We start from the raw sequence: 20766 nt of genomic DNA, 5'->3' as shown, positions 1-20766 counted from the left end.
GTTTCCTTGAACCCATTCATACTCAACCCCCATTCATTCCCACTGTGAGTCCAAAGCAGCAACAAATCTGCAAATGTAGGCATTCCACAAAAGAGAATCCTAAAATGTGAAGCTTTTTCATGTTTTTTTCTGAGAACCATGTTTAGGGTCCCCATTAGATCAAAGCATGCCATAGTTTATGACGTTTGTTAAGAAATTTCCATTGTGAGAACTCACATCGTTGATAGACGTTGGGCTCTTCCCGTTATTTAGCCATAAATAATGGTTGGGAACACTCAAGAGCAATGACAATGCAAACATGTTTCCCTTCTCTGGAATAGACATCTATGTACAGAGTACCACACTGAAGGCTAAGTTATTTTCATGCTTCTTAAGAAATAGAAAATTTAGAACATGGCTGGAGACTTTCCCTTATAGAAATCCATAAAAATCAATAACTGTCTTATGTTCTGGGTTTATTTACTCATGGTTCAATTATATTAAATTTTATGATATCTTTTTTGACCAGAGGATGTTTATAAGATTGACTCTTCAAGTATCTTGCAAGTTCCCCAATGTCCATTTCTGTTGCTGATTAATTTAATCTTATTTAATTCTTGTTTCGTCTGAGATGTGTTTTATTTGATCCAAGACTTCCTTGATGGCTCTGCAGTTTGTTTTATAGTCCAATATATATGGCACATATTGGACCATGACTAACGGCCCTGTAAATCACTCTGCTAGGTTTAGTAGAGCTCTGCAGGACACCAAGCATAAGTAGTAAAATGGTGTTGTCAGTGAGCATTAGTTATTGGAAAAACTCCTAGAAACTCTTTTCATAGCTCTACTAAATATGGCTTCCACATTCACATTTTCACTTTTTCTTGGGATTTAAATTACAATTTATCATTGTAATTTAAAATTGACCTTCATATTCTTTCTTATTTTCTGAATCATTGATTACTACATCTCTCTTACTGTATCATTCGTGTTTGTTTTGTTCTAAATTTTCTTGCATCACCATTCTTTTCCTGTATTTTCATTTTGTAAAATGACAGTTCTGCATGTTCCTTTAGGAATTATTTTATGTGTATAGGTGTTCTGCCTTCATGTATGTTTCCGCACCGTGGGCATGTAGTGCCCATGGAGGCCCGAGAGCCCTGGCCCCTCAGGAACTGCAGTTACGTATGTATGGTTGTGAGCCCTGGGGAGACCACAAAAGAACCTGGGTCCTCAGACAGCAGCCCATATCCTGACTGCTGAGCCATCACTCCAGGCCCAACTTCTAAATATTCAGATGGAAAAATTATCTGATTTGTGCTTTTATTCTCGCTTCAACTTATTTCATATCTATAAGAAAATGTCAGTTTGTTTCAAAACCTTAGAACATTTCACTGATGTCTACTACAACACTAGAAATTTTCACAAAGTTTTCATGTATTGTGAAAGTGTATCATGCTCATCTTATTTAGATACTTTTAATTTTGACTTTTGAAGACAAAGACAGGTGTAGTCAGTCTATCTTAAGGCCACAAATTACAAGTGGTTCTAAATTCTATTTTAGTAATGTTCTAACCCTCAACATTATAAAATATACTTTATCTTTCCACAGTTACTGCTTCTTGGCTTGCATACTAATAAGTAGGTCAAATATTAAGATGATTCTTACCACTTTTGATTTGCATTTTTGTGGCCTTCCATGCTCATTCTTTTGATCTCTGTCTCAGTTATTTGAGTATTATGCATACAGATGGAACCAAGTTTGACTTCTGCAATTAGCTATAACTTTTTTCCTACAATGGCCATTTTACAGTGTTTTCCACTTCCTTTTACAAGTGATGTCTATTTTTATATATGACACATTTTAAGTTGTATTTCACTTTTTGTTAAAATTTATTTATTTGATTTTAAATTATATTATGTTTATGTGTCTCTGGGTGCGTGGCGGGGGGGGGGGGGGGAGATGGGATATGCACATGGGAGCAGGTGTTTAAAGAGACCAGTGGTGTCAGAGCCCTGAAACTGGAGTCACAGGTGGTTGTGATCCATCTGACAGGCATGCTGGGAATGTAACTCAAGTCCTCTGGAAAAGCAGTGCCCACTCTTAAGCACGGAGATATTTCTCCAGCCCCTACATTTCACTATTAAGGGTTCCACTGTATGGATTCTTCTTGGTTTCATCCACCTAGATACTCAATATTTTGAAAGCTTTATAATTTTGTAAAAATACTTACCTTTCTAGTTTAACATAGTAAATAATGCTCCCATTTTAGACAGCGTTTTCACAACTACCAGTCACAACAGTCAACTGTTTGCTGTCACTTGAATTCTCTCACCATTAAATGCTTACGCATTGACGTCCTGACTTACTCCATGCTCCTGTTTCCTCAGCCTTTCCCAAGTCACTCCAGATTTGTTATTTCTGCATTTTTAGCTCATGAAAAGGGAAAATCCTAGTCTTTTTAGTAACTTAAATGCTCGTTTTCCTCTTATTTCTTTGTATTAAATTTACCCAGTGCTTGCCAGCAGCAATTAGTATTTTCCACTCATTCTAAATTGGCTGAACTCTGCATCAATTTTCCCAAGAATTATTCACAGAAACAATTCCCTGTGTGCTCACAAAGTTTGTGAGAGCATCCTTTTTGTTTCTAGTCTTCAGTTATGTTTTAGAGCAACACATAGCCAGGGTCATTTTCTATTTAAACTTAGGCACTCAATAAAATTGGTAACACTGAGATTTGGGAAATCAGACAGCAAAACTTAAGGCAGTACCAACCATTTGCATACCCATGGAAAAGATGGTCAACAGTTGCAGCTTACAGAAAAAGACTTTGGGGGAATGTCTTATTGTAGGATGTACCATCATAAAGCATCAATGGGGTTCATTGTCAGAAAAGAATCAAAACAATTTAAATAAGCTACCACATCAGTGGGCAAGCCTCGTACATCTCCTGAAAAACTCAATGGCCACAGCATTCCTGGATGCAGACTTTTCACTGAAGTCATATAGACAGATACTTCATTTTAACAAGTGTATTTCATTATATTCTTTTTTAAATTGTTTAAAATTGTTTTCATTAAAATCTTAAAATTCATAATTTATTTACACTAGAATGAGGAAATTATCTTAATTTATAATCTTGTTCTATAATCTATTATTAATAAAAATTACTTTATAAAGACACATTTATTATTTTTACATTTTCCATAGTATACTGTCTATTAAAATAAAATCTCATTTGCTGAAAACTCATAAAAAATTTCAATACTTATTTCTGTAATTTATTATGAAAGCATCAACTTACTTGTGACCTAAATGCTTCAAAAAATATCCTAGAACTTTCAGGGCTTGTACCCAGATACTTTCACTTTTAGAAGCCAATAATTTGTAGATCACCCTAAAAAACAAATGATTGTTTAAGCACCTAATTAATATTACAAAGGAAATATTACTTTACAAATACAGTATAAGTTTGCTATCCAGCATAGTGAACAAAATATCTCAACTCCCTCCACCTTTCTTAGGATTTTAACACCTGAACATGTTGACTTTATCCTTTTCTTCAATTGCTAAGTGAACTATAGGCAGACACCTACCTTGTCATTTCTCCATTAAGAAAATTTATAGAGATTACTATTAACATTAGAAAAGAACAGGGTCTCAGCAATGGGAAAATATATTAGGAGAAAAATCACATACAAATCCATTGGTAAATGCTGACATGTGATATAAATACTAATAATCCCAACATACCTCTTCAGGTTTACAGTATTCACCAGAAACACTTGTTTCAGAGCTTTCAGATATATATGTCACATTACTAGTGAATAGTTAAGTGGTTCATTATCACCAGGGCTTCTTATGTCCAACTTAACTAAGAGCAAAATTGGGTCTGGAGATAAAGCCCAGTGGTAAGCTTTGTCTCCCGTGTATAATACTGTGGATTTGAGACCTAGCACCACATGGAAAATAAAATACCTAGAATGAAGTGAAATGTATTCTTTTTAAAATTTGTTCATTCTACTGAGACTACAAAAAAAATTTTAAAGGAAATATCTAGGAGGTAAACTATAGGTTTAACTTCATGAGAATTCTAATAAAAAAACTGTGCTACTCTTATTGATAATTAATTCATAATCACCACAACTAGAGTCACTTTTCAAATTTATTTTAGTTTTGGTCTTTGATTCTACAATATCTTTCAAATCTGTAACTCACACTACTAAACTACCATCCCTGCCTTAAGACAACACCTGATGTTCTTCCTACATTAGTCTTTCTCTTCTCATTCGTGTAACTGACTATAAATCCTTAAACACACACATATGACCAAGATATAGATTACTGAATATGCTCTCTCTCTCTCTCCCTTCCTCCCTCTCCCTCTCTCTCTTTCATCTCTATCTCTCTCCCTTTCTCCCCCCTCCCTAATTCCCTTGCATCTTCTTTTTCTGAAATGCACTGTGTTCTTTATTGTGCGCTTGCAAAAATTAATTTTTACTTAATTCAATGTTTTCAACTATGCAAGGTCTGCAATGTAGCAAACACAATCACGCAGCTTCATACACGAGACTATTCTGTACAATTCACTATGCCCCTCCCCAGAAGAATATGAGAACTGGCAGCTTTTCTCTTTTCTCAATTCTTACATTCACAGGATGATAGAGTGCATATATACTACAACTATGATCATACCTTATTCCATTTCTTTGATCAAATGCTGGTATCATTGAGGCTGGGTGTTCTGACATTAAAGCCACTAATAACTGTAATACATCATGAATATTTTCATCCTGTATAATAAGAAATAACAGTATTTAGTTAAAATTTTACTGAAAATCTTTGAATAAAATAATTAAAATGAAAGATACAAAATATGCTCTACCTCATGCATTGTAAGTAAATAATTTAATATACTCTGAAGTTCATCTTCTTTCACGCCTCGATCCTAATTAAAAATATTTTATCAGTTAATTAAAATCTGAAATAAGACTTTAACGAAAGGCATAAAATGAATGACATAAAAATAAACAGAAACTTAAGAGCAATATGTTCATTAAAATTCCCCAGATTTCATAATTTAAATACTATTTTATTTCATGTTTAAAAAGTAACTATTTAAAAATTATAACTGTGTTTAATAATTTGATTGATTGAAACTATTAAAACTTAAGGTCAGGAGTGCTAGCACAAGGGTTTAGAATCAGATCTCAGGAAGCAGAAGCAGGTGGATCTCTGTATGTTCAAGGCCGCCAAGTACTAATAAAGATATCATCTCAACAAAAGAATTTAGTAGACTGTGATTATTTCGTGTTACTGTGATCTTGTTATCTATTGCTTCCATAAAGCAATGGAAACTCGAGACCTGTTGATCACCTTTATGTACTGTCATACAATGTCATACAATTTTGCCTGTGAATTGCCTTTAAACCATTTACTCCTGAAAACCCTCCAAGACTCTGCAATCTTAGCTAAAAGGGAAAATAAGCCATTTGCTAGAATAATGTTTTCTGCTCAACTCTTTTTCACATGTGCCTTTTATCAAATATCACACCTCTTTAGGACATCAACTATCTCTTAACATGGAACATCTTAATATGTATTTAACCAAATTTAGGTGTAAAAATGGTACTATTACAGTTTGTAGAGCAACATTAAAAGGTGTTCTTAATAATTTAATGACAATGTTTAAACTTCGACAACAGTTCTTTTTCACCAAATCATTGCAATTGTAAAATAAAGTTATTTTTACCTTTAATATAAGCTGTTTCAGAAAAAGCAGCATAAAAGCCCGAAGTGATATGATCTCTTTTTGTGATGGCCGGGGACCATCTAGAAAGAAAATAAGCCATGCCATTAAATAAGCTTAATGCAATTATATTTAAATTCTATAGAATTATTTATTAAATGTTTTTAAATCATAAATGTTGCTGCTGATGTTTTATATTTTCAAAAATATTATAAGAATAAAATTAATCTTCAGGTATTTGACAATTCCACAATGTCTCCTGGATGTTAGATTCAGGAGAAAGAGCTGCTTTAAGCTTCCAATATATCACTGCCAAGGCAAACAGCAAATCCAAATACTAACACAGATGTTATTCTCTCATTTGTTATTAACAAATTCCCTAACATTTCTCTGGCCTGTAAGCTTCTCGCCACTTATAGACTCTTCCTTTAATCCCATGCAGCATATAGAAAAGTGTCCCGCTCTGCTTCCTCACGGTGGTAATTTCTGCACACTTTTCTCCCATATGCAATGCACCTGTAGTGAGCACCAACAAATACTAAGTCCCAGCATGAAATCAAGCATGGGGAGTTAAAATACACTTACCAGTTCCATCATTTCTATGTTTAAAGGATTCAATTGTGAATGTCTAATTGCCAGTAAAAATAAGAATTTGAAAAGATCTATGCACTGTAGGACATATAATAAAATACACTTTTAAGCATACTGAGACTCATAAAAATTGTTTAAACATCAAGTGTTTCATAAAGCAACCAGAATTAATGTCACTTCTTTATACATTTTCAAAGCATAATTCCCTTGAGTATCCTTTATAACATATTATTATCCACTCACAAACATTTCATACAGATAACTGCAATTGCAAGCAAACTGTCACCCAGTGCATTCATCTATTATTAGAAACAAATCTGTTCCACATTTTCCAGGTGTTAGCCATATTTTTGCAGACTCTTATCAACCAATGGCTTCTTATAGATACCTGACATTACTTTCAAAAACAGTCTGCCACAATGTGATTTGTAATATATACAAAGAATACACAAATGTCTCTGGTAAGTTTTTATTTCATTGTGAGGATGAAATGACAGTATCTCTGTAAAAGAGGGCATGTTAGGACAAAATGTGTGTGGAGCATATGTGAAGCAATGAGGCAGTGCTTCAATAACTCAAATTGTAAACATGCAGTAATCGTTAGCTATAAATACAACTGTCACACTCTTTATAACGGGAACAGCATGCTACAGAGAAACACTCATGTTCATGTTGTGTGTATGACATGAATCCATTTTTTAGGAGAAGAAAAGAAAAATAAAATAAAACTAAGATTTACTGGACAAATTTAAAATTAATTGCAGAACAAATCCTAACTTTACACCAGTGGCTCTCAACCTTCCTAAAGCTGCGACCCTTTAATATAGTTCCTCTGGTTGTGGTGACCCAAACCATAAAATTATTTTGTTGCTACTTCATAACTGATTTTGCTACTGTTCTGAATCTTAATGTAAATATCTGATATGCAGGATACCTTATAACTGAATCCCCAAAGGGGTTGTGACCCACAGGTTAAGAACCACTGGCTTTACACCATTGTTAAAAGTAAGGTAATGGTACGAACGTGAAAACACTGGTTTAAAAAGTAAAACAAGAAAATATTCAAATATAATAATAAATCTAATGGGAGCCAGTTCCCACTATGGAGGAAATGTTGAAAATACCAAAAGCCTTAAAGCTGGGCTGGGCCACATGACTTTAAAGAGAATGCTGTGTATCCACAGCTGTCCACACATGTAGTTGTGTATCCTAGACATGTCCACAAGGAGTACCAACAGAGGATATATATAAAACACAGCTGGCACAACTAACATTCATATCTTAGTATCTAAAACTTCATATCCATTAAGCAAGCAAGAGTTCTTTGGAAAACCATTGTTAGGACAAGAAAGATACAATAAGAATCAAGAATATTTTGTGTTGTGCCATAAGGAAATGCTACAACACTATGGATCTCTGCAGAAAGGCACATTTCCTGTAAAGCTTCCTGCTGGACAGATCTGGAAGAATATAAGCATCAAAATATACAAGGATAGCACCTGGGAGCTGGTACATCAACATGTTCCCATGTTGCACTGTACTATGCCACGCTCATTCCTGTGCAGCATGCTCAAGTGTGTTCATGAAATAAAACAACAGAACTCACTGTATAGAACAGATCTTATGGCAACAGGATACTAAGGTACAGGGCTCTTTCTGAGAAAGCTACCAGCTGCTAATATAATATGCTGAATAAAGGGGAATTCTGATATTAAAAAAAAAAAAAACAACAAAAAGCCTGAGAATGGGGGATCTTTTCATTTTCTGGGATCTTGTTTTATATATTTCTTTGGTGACTCACAGTTCTTGTCATACAGGTCTTTCACCTGTTTGGTTAGAGTTACCCCAAGATATTTTATGTTGTTTGTGTCTACTGTAAAGGGTGATATTTCTCTGATTTTTTTCTCAGCCCATTTATCATCCGTATATAGTAGGGCTACTGATAGGTAGGATCAACATAGTAAAAATGACAATCAAACAAAAAAATCTACAGATTCTATGCAATCCTCATCAAAATCCCAGCACAATTCTTCAAAGAACTTGAAAGGACAATACTCAACTTTATATGGAAAAAAAACCAGGATAGTCAAAGCAACCCTGTGTAATACAGGAACTTCTGGAGGCATCACCATCCCTGACTTTAACCTACTACAGCTATAGCAATGAAAACAGATTGGTATTGGCACAAAAATACACAGGTAGACCAATGGAATCAAACTGAAGACTGTGACATAAACCCACACACCTATGAACACCTGATCTTTGACAAATATGCTAAAACTATACAATGGAAAAAAGAAAGCATCTTCACCAAAAGGTGCTGGCATAACTGGATGCTGGCATGGAGAAGAAAGCAGACAGATCCATGTCTATCACCATGCACAAAACTTAAGTCCAAATGGATCAAAGACCTCAACATAAATTCAGCCACACTGAACCTCTTAGAAGAGAAAGTGGGAGTTACCCTTGAATGAATTGGTACAGGAGATCACTTCCGGAACATTAACACCAGTAGCACAGACACTGAAACTGACAATTAATAAATGGGACCTCCTGAAACTAAGAAGCTTCTGTAAGGCAAAGGGCACAGTCAACAAGACAAAAACACAGCCCACAGAATGGGAAAATATCTTCACCAAATCCACATTTGACAGAGGGCTGATCTCCAAAATTTACAAAGCACTCAAGAAGCTAGGCACCAAAACACCAAATAATTCAATTAAAAAGTGGGGTACAGAACTAAACAGAAAATTCTCAATAGAGTAACCTAAAATGGCTGAAAGACACTTAAGAAATTGCTCAACATCCTTAGCCATCACCGAAATGCAAATCAAAACAACTCTGAGATACCATTTTGCTCCTGTTAGAATGGTTATGGCAGTTTATGCTGGAGAGAGGGGAACACTCCTCCACTGCTGGTGGGAGTACAAACTCATACAGCCACTGTGGAAATCAGTGTGGCGGTTTCTCCAGAAAATAGGAACCAGTCTACCTCAAGATCCAGCAATTCCACTCTTAGGCATATACCCAAAAGATGCACATTCATACAACAAGGACATAGCAACATTATTAGTAATAGCCAGAACCTGGAAGCAATATAGATGCCCCTTAACCAAAGAATGGATAAAGAAAATGTGGTACATTTACACAATGGAGTACTACTTAGCAGAAAAGAACAATAGAATCTTGAAATTCACAGGCAAACAGATGGAACTAGAAGAAACCATTCTGAGTGAGGTAACCCAGTCACAAAAAGGCAAACATAGTATATACTCACTCATATATGGATTTTAGACATAGAGCAAAGGAGTGCCAGCCTACAATCCACACTTTCAGAGAAGCTAGGAAACAAAGAGGATCTTAATCGGCATGCACAGTCCCCCAGCGAAGGGGAAAGGGACATAAGTCCCTGAACAAATCGGGAGCATGGAGGAGAGAAGAGGGAGATAGGAGAAAGAGGAGGGGAGAAGAGGAACGTGAGGGATCAGGAAGATTGAGATAGGAGATAATAGAGGAGGGCAATAAAAGAGACACATCAATAAAGGGGGCAATTATAGGTTTAAAGAGAAATCTGGCACTATGGAAATGTCCAGATATCTACAAGGATGACCACAACTAAGAACATAAGCAACAGTGGAGAGGCTGCCTTAAATGCCCTTCCCCTAGAGTCTTCATCCAGTAGCTGATGGAAGCAGAAGCAGACACCCACAGCTAAACACTGAGCCCAACTCCTGGAATCCAGTTACAGAGAGAGGAGTGATGAACAAAGGGGTCAAGACCACAGTGGAAAAACCCACAGAAACAGCTGACCTGAGCAAGTGGGAACTCATGGACCCCAGTCTGACAGCTGCGGAACCAACATAGGACCAGACCCCCTGAATGTGGGTGTCAGCTAGGAGCACTGGGCAGTCTATTGGGACTCTGGCAGTGGAACCAGGATGTATCCCTAGTGCATAAATGGAGTCAGGAGCCGATTCCCCATGGAAGGATACTCTGTCATCCTAGATACACAAGGGTGGGGCTAGGCCCTGCCACCAATGACCTGACAGATTTTGATGATCCCTCATGGCAGGCCTCACCCTCCCTGGGGAGTGGATGGGGGAATGGGCTGGGGAGTCCGTGGGAGGCATTGGAGGATGAGAGGGAGAGGGAACTGGGATTGATATATAAAATAAGCTTGTTTCTAATTTAATAAAATTTATTTTAAAAAACCCTGAAAAACAAACACAAAAGAAAAACACATTCTTTTTTATAGCAGTATGCAAACTATAATGTTAGAAAAGTATCACTGTTGATGTTGACAGAGTAAGAGAAGTTCCACAATGATTTATCTTGAAATAAGTAGATGTAGTTTTGCTGCAAAAGGGATATGCGCAGTCTAAACAAGGAGACAATGCCCTAGACGGGTATTCCCAGTTAACACCACTAGACACAAGGCAGCTGATCATCATGTATCTCCTTGACAGAAGAGTCTGAGACAGACACAGAGTTTCTGCTATTTCTATCAAAAACGAAAAACACGAGTCACCAAGTAAAAATACATACAAAACGAAACTGAGGCGTCTCCAAAATCTGTCTGTCCTTTTCAGAAATGTAAAGGACATGAAAGATCAGAGGATGCTCAAAGACCCAGTGTACACAAAGAGCAAGAGAGTGACGATGCTAAGGAAATGCAACTACCTGCAACAAGTGTTAAGATTATTCAGACAAGTATTATGTTTCTTAGAAGCGATGCCAACGAAATAATTAATAAAACCTGAATGGTGCCTTTGGATTAAATGCAGCACTGTATTAATGTTAATACTCTGATTTTCAGGGGTGCCCCACTTTGACCTGATAGTATAGCTTTATCTTGAGGAAACATACAGGGAAGCATTTGGGGTGTGGTGAGAAAACATGTTTTCTATCATTTACTTTGTTTTGTTGCTTTATGTTTTTTTTTTTTTTTTTTGAGACAGGGTTTCTCTGTGTAGCTTTGGAGCCTGCCTTGAAACTCGCTCTTGTAGACCAGGCTAGCCTTGAATTCACAGAGATCCGCCTAGCTCTGCCTCCCTAGGGCTGCGATTAAATGTGTGTGCTACCACCACCCAGCTTCTATCATTTATTTTCAACTGATACAAAGAATAATGTATATATTTGAGTGTTTCACAAAGAGATAATGAAAATGATCAATTTTTTTGAGTCAGCATTCCAAATAGCAGGCTATCTGGTGAGAGGCAGACTGGTTTAATATAGTAGAGTAAAAAAGATACATAAATATGCTAAATATATGAGTATACTTCAGTTTTTTATATAACTCTTAGTAAGTTTTTACGTTTTGTAAAGTGATGTTGTAAAGTAGAGGTTAAGTTGAATAATAATACGGATTGTTCACGGTGGAGGATACTACAATTTAAAGTATTCCAGAATGAGGCCTCCAAACTCTTGCATGCTGTAAATCAGACAGCTGTGATTCAAACTTCAGAGCAGTTAATGATATGAGGCTTTCAATTTTTTACTGGACAAAATATGGGTAGTATAAACAACACCTACAATGCTACATATATATCTGAACATGTTTATGTATCTCTAATTATATTACACATTGTTAAAGATACAAACAAAGAATACACAATGGAGACCGACTCTGGGCATAATCAGTTCAAAAGTCACAAGATAAACTTCAACAAGACAGGCCAGAAATAACTATCAATGACAATTATTGACTGTCATCATAAAATAAAAAGTATGACTACCTAAATTCTAATGCTATTTTCCCTTTTAAAGAGATTGGTGTAACTATACTAGCCTTACTGTGAACATGCTGAGAAAATCCCTATCACACACTGGTGAAACTATACACTGGTAGGACATTTCTGGAAAAAAATTAAAAAATATTTCCTATTAGCCCTTTCTTGTTAATTCCAAAAAAATCAGAGACAAACAGTCACATAAATGGGAATAGGTCACCACATTTTTTTGTGGAATAAAATTTAGACATATGACAGAAAGCATGATTAAAAATGGAAAATGGGTCAGGCAGTGGTGGCGCACACCTTTAATCCCAGCACTCGGGAGGCAGAGGCAGGTGGATCTCTGTGAGTTCGAGGCCAGGCTGGACCGATAGCCTCCAAAACAATACAGAGAAACCCTGTCTCGTAAAAACCAAAAAAAAAAAAAAAAAAAAGAAGTTGACTCTATAGAGAAGCTTAACCATTTTCATCAGCAGCTTACTGACAGGGACAAGAGCTGCACTTTCAACAGTGCTTCTTCCTGTGAAGTGGATTGCAAATGTTTCTCTTTGGGATTATTTTGTACTCTAAAACTGTACTTTTCTATAATTGGAAAACATGGCTATATTTGTAAAAAAACAAAAGCAAACATGCAAAACAAAAGCAGTTTCTACTACACTCAGGTCAAACAGCATAACTGAAAGGAAACTTAAAAGCAGTCTAACTACCCTAAAGTTCAAAGCACTAGAAGAAACCAATCCCATTTTTAACATTATGACTTTATCTTCCAGACCTCTCCATAAAAAGCTCCATGGTTAAGATCACATGCATTTAAAAAATGTGTGTATTTCAAAGTATTTTAACATCATAACATTCTTACTAGAATTAATCTGTGTATGGAGGATGCACTCATGCCAGGCCTGGAGGTCAGTGGACAGCTGGAAGCAATCAGTTCTTACCTTCTTTCCGTCATGTGGAGCTTGACAGTCTAACTCAGATTATCAGGGTTTGAGGAAAACGCCTGTAAACACTGAGCTTTCTCACCGACCTTAGACCTCTTTTTATTTTTAAACGATACACAACTTTCAGTAATATTCTACCTCCTAAGACATAAGAGAGCTAAAGGGTAACTGTGGTCATGACATGTGTTCACTGTATTAGTACCCAGGATCTAGACAAACACATGAAAATAGAAATGCAGTGGCAGGGTGCTTACCTAATCCTTTAGGTGTAATGCCACTGCTGTCAGCAGGGTTAATGACCCAGTAGTAGTATTTTAATGTGTGCATTAACTGCAATACTGTCCCAACTCTTCGGATGGTGGTATAGATGGTAGCAGTTCCAATGAACTCAGCAGACAAGTAGGTATATAGGGAAAGTTGAACCTAATATATAGTTAAAGTAATTAAAGTAAGTGTTTATTAAATATAAATTCTATTTTAATTCAAATACAAACTGGAAAAGGACAAAATATTACAATTTATTATATATTTTAAATAACTTTTGTTAATAGCAATTTATATTTTAAAAAGAATAATCAAACACCCAGCAAAACTGATTTCAATAAAGATATCCAATTAGGATAAAAGGTTCTCTACCTAAGAAGAATAGCCCCTCTCAGTTATAAATGAGCCTTTAACTTAAGTGGGGCTGATCTTATGAGAAATAAAATGATGTAGCTGTTGCTGGAGTCGAGGACAGCTTCTAAGGAATGGATCTGTCAGTAGTTCATTGAGCACACCCCTCCCCAGAAGAACAGCTGCAGTGTATCAGAGAGAGCACAGACAGCCACAGCACGTGCCAAAGGTTGCATGACTCCTCTATGACAACCAGGGTTAGACATTACTCAGTCAGTTGTGTAAAACATATAAAAACTACAAAAGACAATCCCAAATCAGTATATCTCTAGCACAGATTTAAGGTAGGATAAGTTAGGAATAAACTCAATTGTATGATATAAGGATCTTATGTATAAATTTCTAGAAAAATACTGTGGCTTATATATATGCTTACTTAAAATATGTCATGATAAAACATCTGAGTTCAAAATAAAAGTAACTTCCCAGTCTAAAGGGTCAAAATGGTCTGTTCTCTTTCCCTAGACTTTCAATAGTGCACACAGTCCAATATGTTGACAAGGTAATAATCATACCTAATAACAAAAAACTTAGTTCTACACAAAGTTTAATGTCTAACTATAGTTTCATTTATTATATTTAAATATTAAATTTTTATCTTTGCTTTATACTGACTAGTAAATAAGCAAGAATTGTTGTTTTCAGCAGGATACATTAGATTCCATAACTACAAACTGTATCATTCGCTTTCCTTTCTCACATTAAACTAAAATTAAATGAATGAACCTGAAATACAGACCTTTGCAGGAGTGTGTATCCAGATGGCCGGGTTGAATAAAATGTGGTCACAAAGCTGCTTCAGTAATGGTGCTCCATGGGATAAGCCATCCAGGTATTTTGCAAATGACAAAAACTGCTCCAAGACAGCTCTGGTTATGTGAACTCTTGATGACTAAAGGCACAAACAGAAGTTCTATCTAGAAATGTTCATGATTTTAAATTATATATTTATAGTACTAATCCAAATAGTTCAAAAGTTTAAATTAAAAGCACAAAACTGTATATTGTCTCTGTTAGCAAAAATGTAGTAATAAGAATTTTTACGATATTCCTTGTTTAGATAACAGTTTGTTATCTAAAGCTCTGTCTAGGATAGTTACAGATGAGTAACTTCAATATAAAGAAGCAAATTATGAATAAGAATCTCAAAAATGACAAAAGATCTACAGAAATTAGCATAAAATAAGTATAATAAAACCAGAAAAAGGTGCTTTCATTCAAAATCATTTCACAACAAGCACAGTAGAACCCGATGCTCTATTCCTCCAGGCATCGTCAACACTGGCAAATGCAGCTTGCTTGCCTCTGAACAAACTCCTGGCCTGAACTGGCCACCATAAAATCAGACCTGACTTTTCTAGAAACAATTTTCTCATTTGACTTAATGATCCTCAGATTAATCAAGACCTCTGCCTTATCTTCATTACAAATAAAACAACTCTTTTGATAACACTCCAACCTTCTTTACATAACGTTTCATGCAAAACATTCCCATTACAAATATTCAACTGCTAATACCAATATATGACTTATCATTAAACACAGCTAAAGAACAGACATTCTGAAACCCATGCCAGCTGTTCAAGATGGTTTCATTAAGTAGACACTATATTATGTAACTGATGAACATTTAAAATGAAGCCTGTCCGAAGTGAGATGCCCTATGAAGGTGTAACATAGATCTTGGTAGCATATAAGGAAAATAATGATTTAAAGTGTTCTTACTTGAAACTAATTAAATATTACAATAATTGGATATACCAGGCTAAAAAATATACTAATTCACCTGTAATATTTTACTAAACATTTTTATTCATTTGATTCTTGAGTTAAGAGTGTTTTTGGCCAATGCTACCCTATAATATAATTTCAAACAAAAATGTGGTAACATGGAAAACACATTGCTCTTCAGAAAAACTGATAATCTAAACTCAAACACCAAAAGCCAGTCAATACCAACAAGCATTGCGACCATATTCAATTGACAGTAATTGACAGTTTACAGATAGTCGCTGAATACCTTGAAAGGCACTCACAAAAATCATCACCTGGGACCTCTACACAAATGCTTGTCGTATAATGCTAGTGAAAAGTAGTTTTAGAATAACACGTGACCTTTATTAAAAAGTTTCAAACTTGAGTTTAGTTGGCTACTCAAAGTTCTACCACATGTACCTTCTCTGCAATAGCATTCACGTTTGCATGTGAATGGCACTTATTCATTATGTCTCAGATCCTCTAAGTAATTCGTGTACCTTTCTTTCCTTGTGAAAGAGAGCACACTATGTTATTGATCTTTTATCTTCCAGGCCCTTCTGTAATTCCTCTGTAAATGTTTAACTATATTCATATTAAATTCAAAAAGCAAGAACAGAAAAGTTGGGAGATTAGAAAAGATAAAAGAAACTCAACTGTTCTTAAAATGTTTACTTCAATTAATTGCTTTACATTTTTCTCTTTTGTAATTTTTTTTCATTTTTACAAGTAAAATAATCTTTAAGAAAGATTGCTGGGTGTTGGTGGTTCACACCTTTAATCCCAGCACTAAGGAGGCAGCGGCAGGTGTGAGTTCAGGGCCAACCTGGTCTACAGAGTGAGTACTAGGACAGTCTTCAAAACAATACAGAAAAACCCTGTCTCAAAAAACCAATAAATGAAAAATAAAATTAAAATTAAAATAGGCAGCAATAGAGATGTGCAGCTCAGGGGTAGAGTGTCCCCTCCCATGTGTGAGGCATTTAGGAAAACACACACACACAAATTTTTAACTGGACAATAGGAATAAATCTTAGGCAGAAGCATCACAATGTGAACATCAAAATCATAGAAATGTAAACTATGGGATTTGAACCACATGGCATTGGAATATTTTCATTTATTTGTTTTATTTGACAACTTCATACATTTTTCTATGTATTTTAATTCTTGCCACCCCCATCACCATGTCATTCCAATCCTTCTTACAAGAGATCAAGGAAGACAGCTGTAAAACAGTGTTTTCTAGACATGACATAGCCAATATACCGATGAACACATACTTATGAAGTATATAAAGCCAGTGCTATGCATACACGTAATCTTGACTGAAACCCAAGGGATGATAACAGCGTCTAGGACAGCCTGGCTAGGGAGTTACCTCAAAAGGAAAGAAAGAAAGGGCCTTGGGAGAAGGCTTACTGATTGTTCATCCAGAAACTCAGGTTCAAATCCTAGCACCTAGCATGTAGATAACTTTGATTATCTACATGGTAATCCAAAAACTGTCTGTAACTCCAGTTCCAGGGGATCTCTTCTTGTCTCTGCAGGTATCAGGCACACAGCAGGTACCCTGATAATACATGCAGGCAAAACATCCATATAGTAAATAGGTAAATATTTAAAAAAAAGAAAACGAGGAAATAGAAAGGAAGGGGAAGGCTATGTAACACATTAACTCTATAGGTAAGTGTATTTGGAAATAGAATATGAAATATTAGAAAATATTAGGAAAAGCAAATACGGTGTCCACTCTAAAGTAACTAAACAGGAAATAGTACCACTAACTGCTGTAAGAAGCAACTTATGTTGAATAAAAGAATATTTGTGCAATATTTACAGGATGCAATAGCTTAACAGAAAGTTTAACTTTATTGCAAAAACCATTCAATACATAAAACATGCATAATTATGTTACATAACTGTGGGATTATTTTAATTGGCAAATGTGTTGTGTATCATGAAACAATTGAACCTTAGTATCAATTTTGCTTTTTAAGGATAACAAGGGTGAGATTCACCAATCTAACCAAATCATATATTAATCATCAGATGTGGGAGACAAGTGGTAACATTTATTTCAGAGATCCAGCATTAAACTTAAGCATTTTCATTAAAATGAGTATAGATACAAAGGAATACAAGACCTAGGTTGACAGATAAATTACAAGGGAAGAACCATGTACAAGAAATGAAATTTGTCTCTAAACCTGGTATAGAACAAAGGCCCTGAACACACAAAGGAGAACAGCTGTAGTATAGATTAGTCCTGGAAACAGCATAAAAGAGACACAGACAAACCTGGTGTCTTATGCCATTTATGATTTAGATAGCCACATCTAACACCAGGTCACTGCTTAGATGGCTCTGTAACTTCCCTTATCTTATCACTGTGTTTTTGTCTGTGGAGTCCAGTTAAAAGTTTCACTAGTTTGATCCATCAGCAGGTTATTAATAGACAGAAAGAAAATGAAGTGGAGACATTGTTGTACAAATCAATACACTATTACTTTACTGAAGACATCAATCCACTCAAGTGCAACACTCTTCCCTGAGTTAAAATAAGTAATCATTCTCGTCATTCCCCGGATCTAGCCAAATTCCCTTAAGAATGCTTACAACCTACTCTTTTAAAACGGCTAGACATTAAATTCTTGTTAATAACTCAAGTTGAATGTTCTGTCAGCTTCTTTCCAAGATGAAGACTGATAAGCTAGCTATTGTTATCATTTGGGTGTGAAGTATTGTCCAGTCTCATGTACAAAAGGCTTGCCCCTTAGCTGGGAACACTATTATAAAAGGTGATAGAAAGTTCAACAAGAGGCATCTAACGAGAAGAAGTAGTCACTACAGGTATGCCCTAGAAAGATGCAAAGGCTTCGGCTACATACAGAAGCAACGTGATTGCAGAGTGGAGAAGGAACTGCAAAAGACCAGCATGCCCATGCACATGCTAATTAATAGCTAGGAGAAAGGCAAAAAGGGACTAAACAATGAAGTCAGGGCGAGTGGCAAAACATGTCAGAGGTATGAGATTAACAATTCAGTCAAATAAGGAGTAAGATCATTTAAAGAAGCAGTGTGATTATAAGTAAAGGATGCAATAAGTAAATATCCTGGTCAGCTTTAGCCATCACCTTGAAACAGTCTACAGTCACCTAAAAAAGTAGTCTCAATTGATGGACTCCCCACATAGGACTCCCTGTGGGAGATTATGTTGACTGTGAATTAATACAGAAGGTCCCAGGTCACTCTGAGTGGCACCGTTGCCTGGGCAGGCAGTCCTGGGCTATAAAGAAAGCTGGCTAAGCACGAGTCTGAGTCATCCACCTACCCAGCTGGCATGTATTCCTTCCTGGCAGTCTTCAGAAGTACACACAGAAATAAGACAAGGCAAGAATGGGAAGCAGAGAAACTGACACAAAACTGAAGAAAGACATTACTGGAATATCATGTTGTAGCTGATATCAAAGTGAAGAAAATCCAAATAACCAAGTAACAAAACAAGGTCAGGGGAACAAAAGTGACAGCAAGTATGGTCATTATCCGAAAAACTGAGTAAGGGGACAGGAGTGTATTTTCGAGTAAGTGGAAAGATTTCTATTTGGAAATTAATGAATAAGGTTTGCAAAGTAAGAAATAAATTAGAACTTCGTAAGAACAAACAAGAAAATAGATTTAAAAATCAATGATTATGACAAGCAAAAATTTAAAAACGATAAGCAATTCTTCAATTGGGTTTTGAAAAAACCTATAAAATCTTATCCATTAAAATTTATTTTACCAGGCAGTGGTGGCACACGCCTTTAATCCCAGCACTCGGGAGGCAGAGGCAGGCAGATCTCTGTGAGTTCGAAGCCGGGCTGGACCTACAGCCTCCAAAACAATACAGAGAAACCCTGTCTCATAAAAAAAAACAAAAAAATTATTTTAAATTGATTATTAAATGCACTGTCCATGAGATCAGTAATAAGAGGTGTCCATTATTCAACTTCTAATCAACACTGCAACAGAAGTCTCAGATAGTACAATAAATCAAAATAAAAAACAGAAACAGTTACCAAAAAAGAAAGCAAGTCATCAGTGATATTACTTCTACAAACAAAATTTTAAGGCATCTATAATGGCTTATAGAGAAGGAGTAGCGACAGCAGTACAAAAACTTTTTGAACTACTCAATAATTCTACTTCTATGTATGTGACAAATCGAAAACTAAAAAAAAAATAAAAAATAAAAAATGGTTAAGACATGAAATATGTAGGGTGAAATAAATCCAACAAAAAAATCTGGTAAATTGTCCACACACAAAAATAGATGACATAGTAAATAATTAAAAAGAAGAAACAAACATGTGAATTGAAGGGTTCAATAAGAATATCACTGTAACAAAATGAAACTGCTTGCTTTGTAAAAGCTGATAAGTTAATGTATATGAAAATACAATTACAAAAGAAGTGAAGCAATCTTAAAGAGAAATAGTAAAGACAAATGGCTAAATCATGAGCTATTAAGATGTACTAAGAAGCTATGCAAAAGTCATGTAGTGCCTAAAAAAATTTTCCCAGAAAACAAAATCTTACTTTCGTAAAGTTTTACAGCAAAGATGGGACTGCAGTGCAGCAAACTCTTTTAAAATAAGTGGGTTTACCAGACATGAGTGCATGTGCCCCAGAACAGTGCTACATTACAGCAAACCCACTTAGGCAAAGTAGTCTAAGTCAAGAATGCACTCAATTCACCTAATATACGGGAGTCTTAGCAACATGCACATTCTAATCTTGCATTTCGCCCTCATAACTATTGGTCACTACAAGTTGTAGCTCATGGTCATTCTATGTAGCACTGGCACAGGGAAAATCCTTTCAAATTGAGTTTTCTTGAGACACAGTCTTAGTAGACCACACTAATCTCAAATTTGTATTTCTCCTACCTCAGCTTGAGAGAGAATCTTTCTCCAATTTCTACTTTCATTCACAATTTCTTAATTCGATGTCAATGCATACATTCAAAGCATAATATAAAATGCATAATATAAAATGTTCTTTAACTATCAATCAATATTATTACTGCAAGGTCAAAAGGTAACTGAAGAAAATATGATTGATGATTGTCAACTGTACATAAAAGGCCATCAATATGTATCTCTTACCTTTTCAAGTAAGTAGCCAATGACTAAAAAGCCTTTTCCACCCAGCATCTGTTCTTGCATGGCTACTGAACTTTTGAGTAGTTCAACGAGGAATGCCAAAAGAGTAGCACTGTGTGTAAAGTACAGATAATTTCATTTTGTAGTCAATAAATATTTAGTATAAACATAGTACTCCATCTCAGTAATTTGCTAT

General features: G+C 35.6%; 1 protein-coding gene across 3 annotated transcripts in view; it reads right to left on the bottom strand.

Moving 5' to 3' along the window:
• The window catches only part of Nbea (neurobeachin), a 485089-nt gene that overhangs the window by 366356 nt on the left and 97967 nt on the right, over positions 1-20766 (bottom strand). For all 3 annotated transcript variants that reach the window (XM_040754403.1, XM_040754404.1, XM_040754405.1), the window contains exons 11-17: positions 20574-20682; positions 14408-14560; positions 13248-13416; positions 5733-5812; positions 4866-4928; positions 4676-4773; positions 3285-3377 (exon numbers count right to left, since the gene is read on the bottom strand). In XM_040754403.1, coding sequence (XP_040610337.1) covers positions 3285-3377; positions 4676-4773; positions 4866-4928; positions 5733-5812; positions 13248-13416; positions 14408-14560; positions 20574-20682 — 765 coding nt within the window. The remainder of the gene's footprint in view (positions 1-3284; positions 3378-4675; positions 4774-4865; positions 4929-5732; positions 5813-13247; positions 13417-14407; positions 14561-20573; positions 20683-20766) is intronic.

The sequence above is a fragment of the Mesocricetus auratus genome, unplaced genomic scaffold, assembly GCF_017639785.1.
Source record: "Mesocricetus auratus isolate SY011 unplaced genomic scaffold, BCM_Maur_2.0 Super-Scaffold_100011, whole genome shotgun sequence".
NCBI classification, from domain to species: Eukaryota; Metazoa; Chordata; class Mammalia; order Rodentia; family Cricetidae; genus Mesocricetus; species Mesocricetus auratus.
Note: the sequence above shows the minus strand (reverse complement) of the source record. Positions and strands in the feature narration are given on the sequence as shown.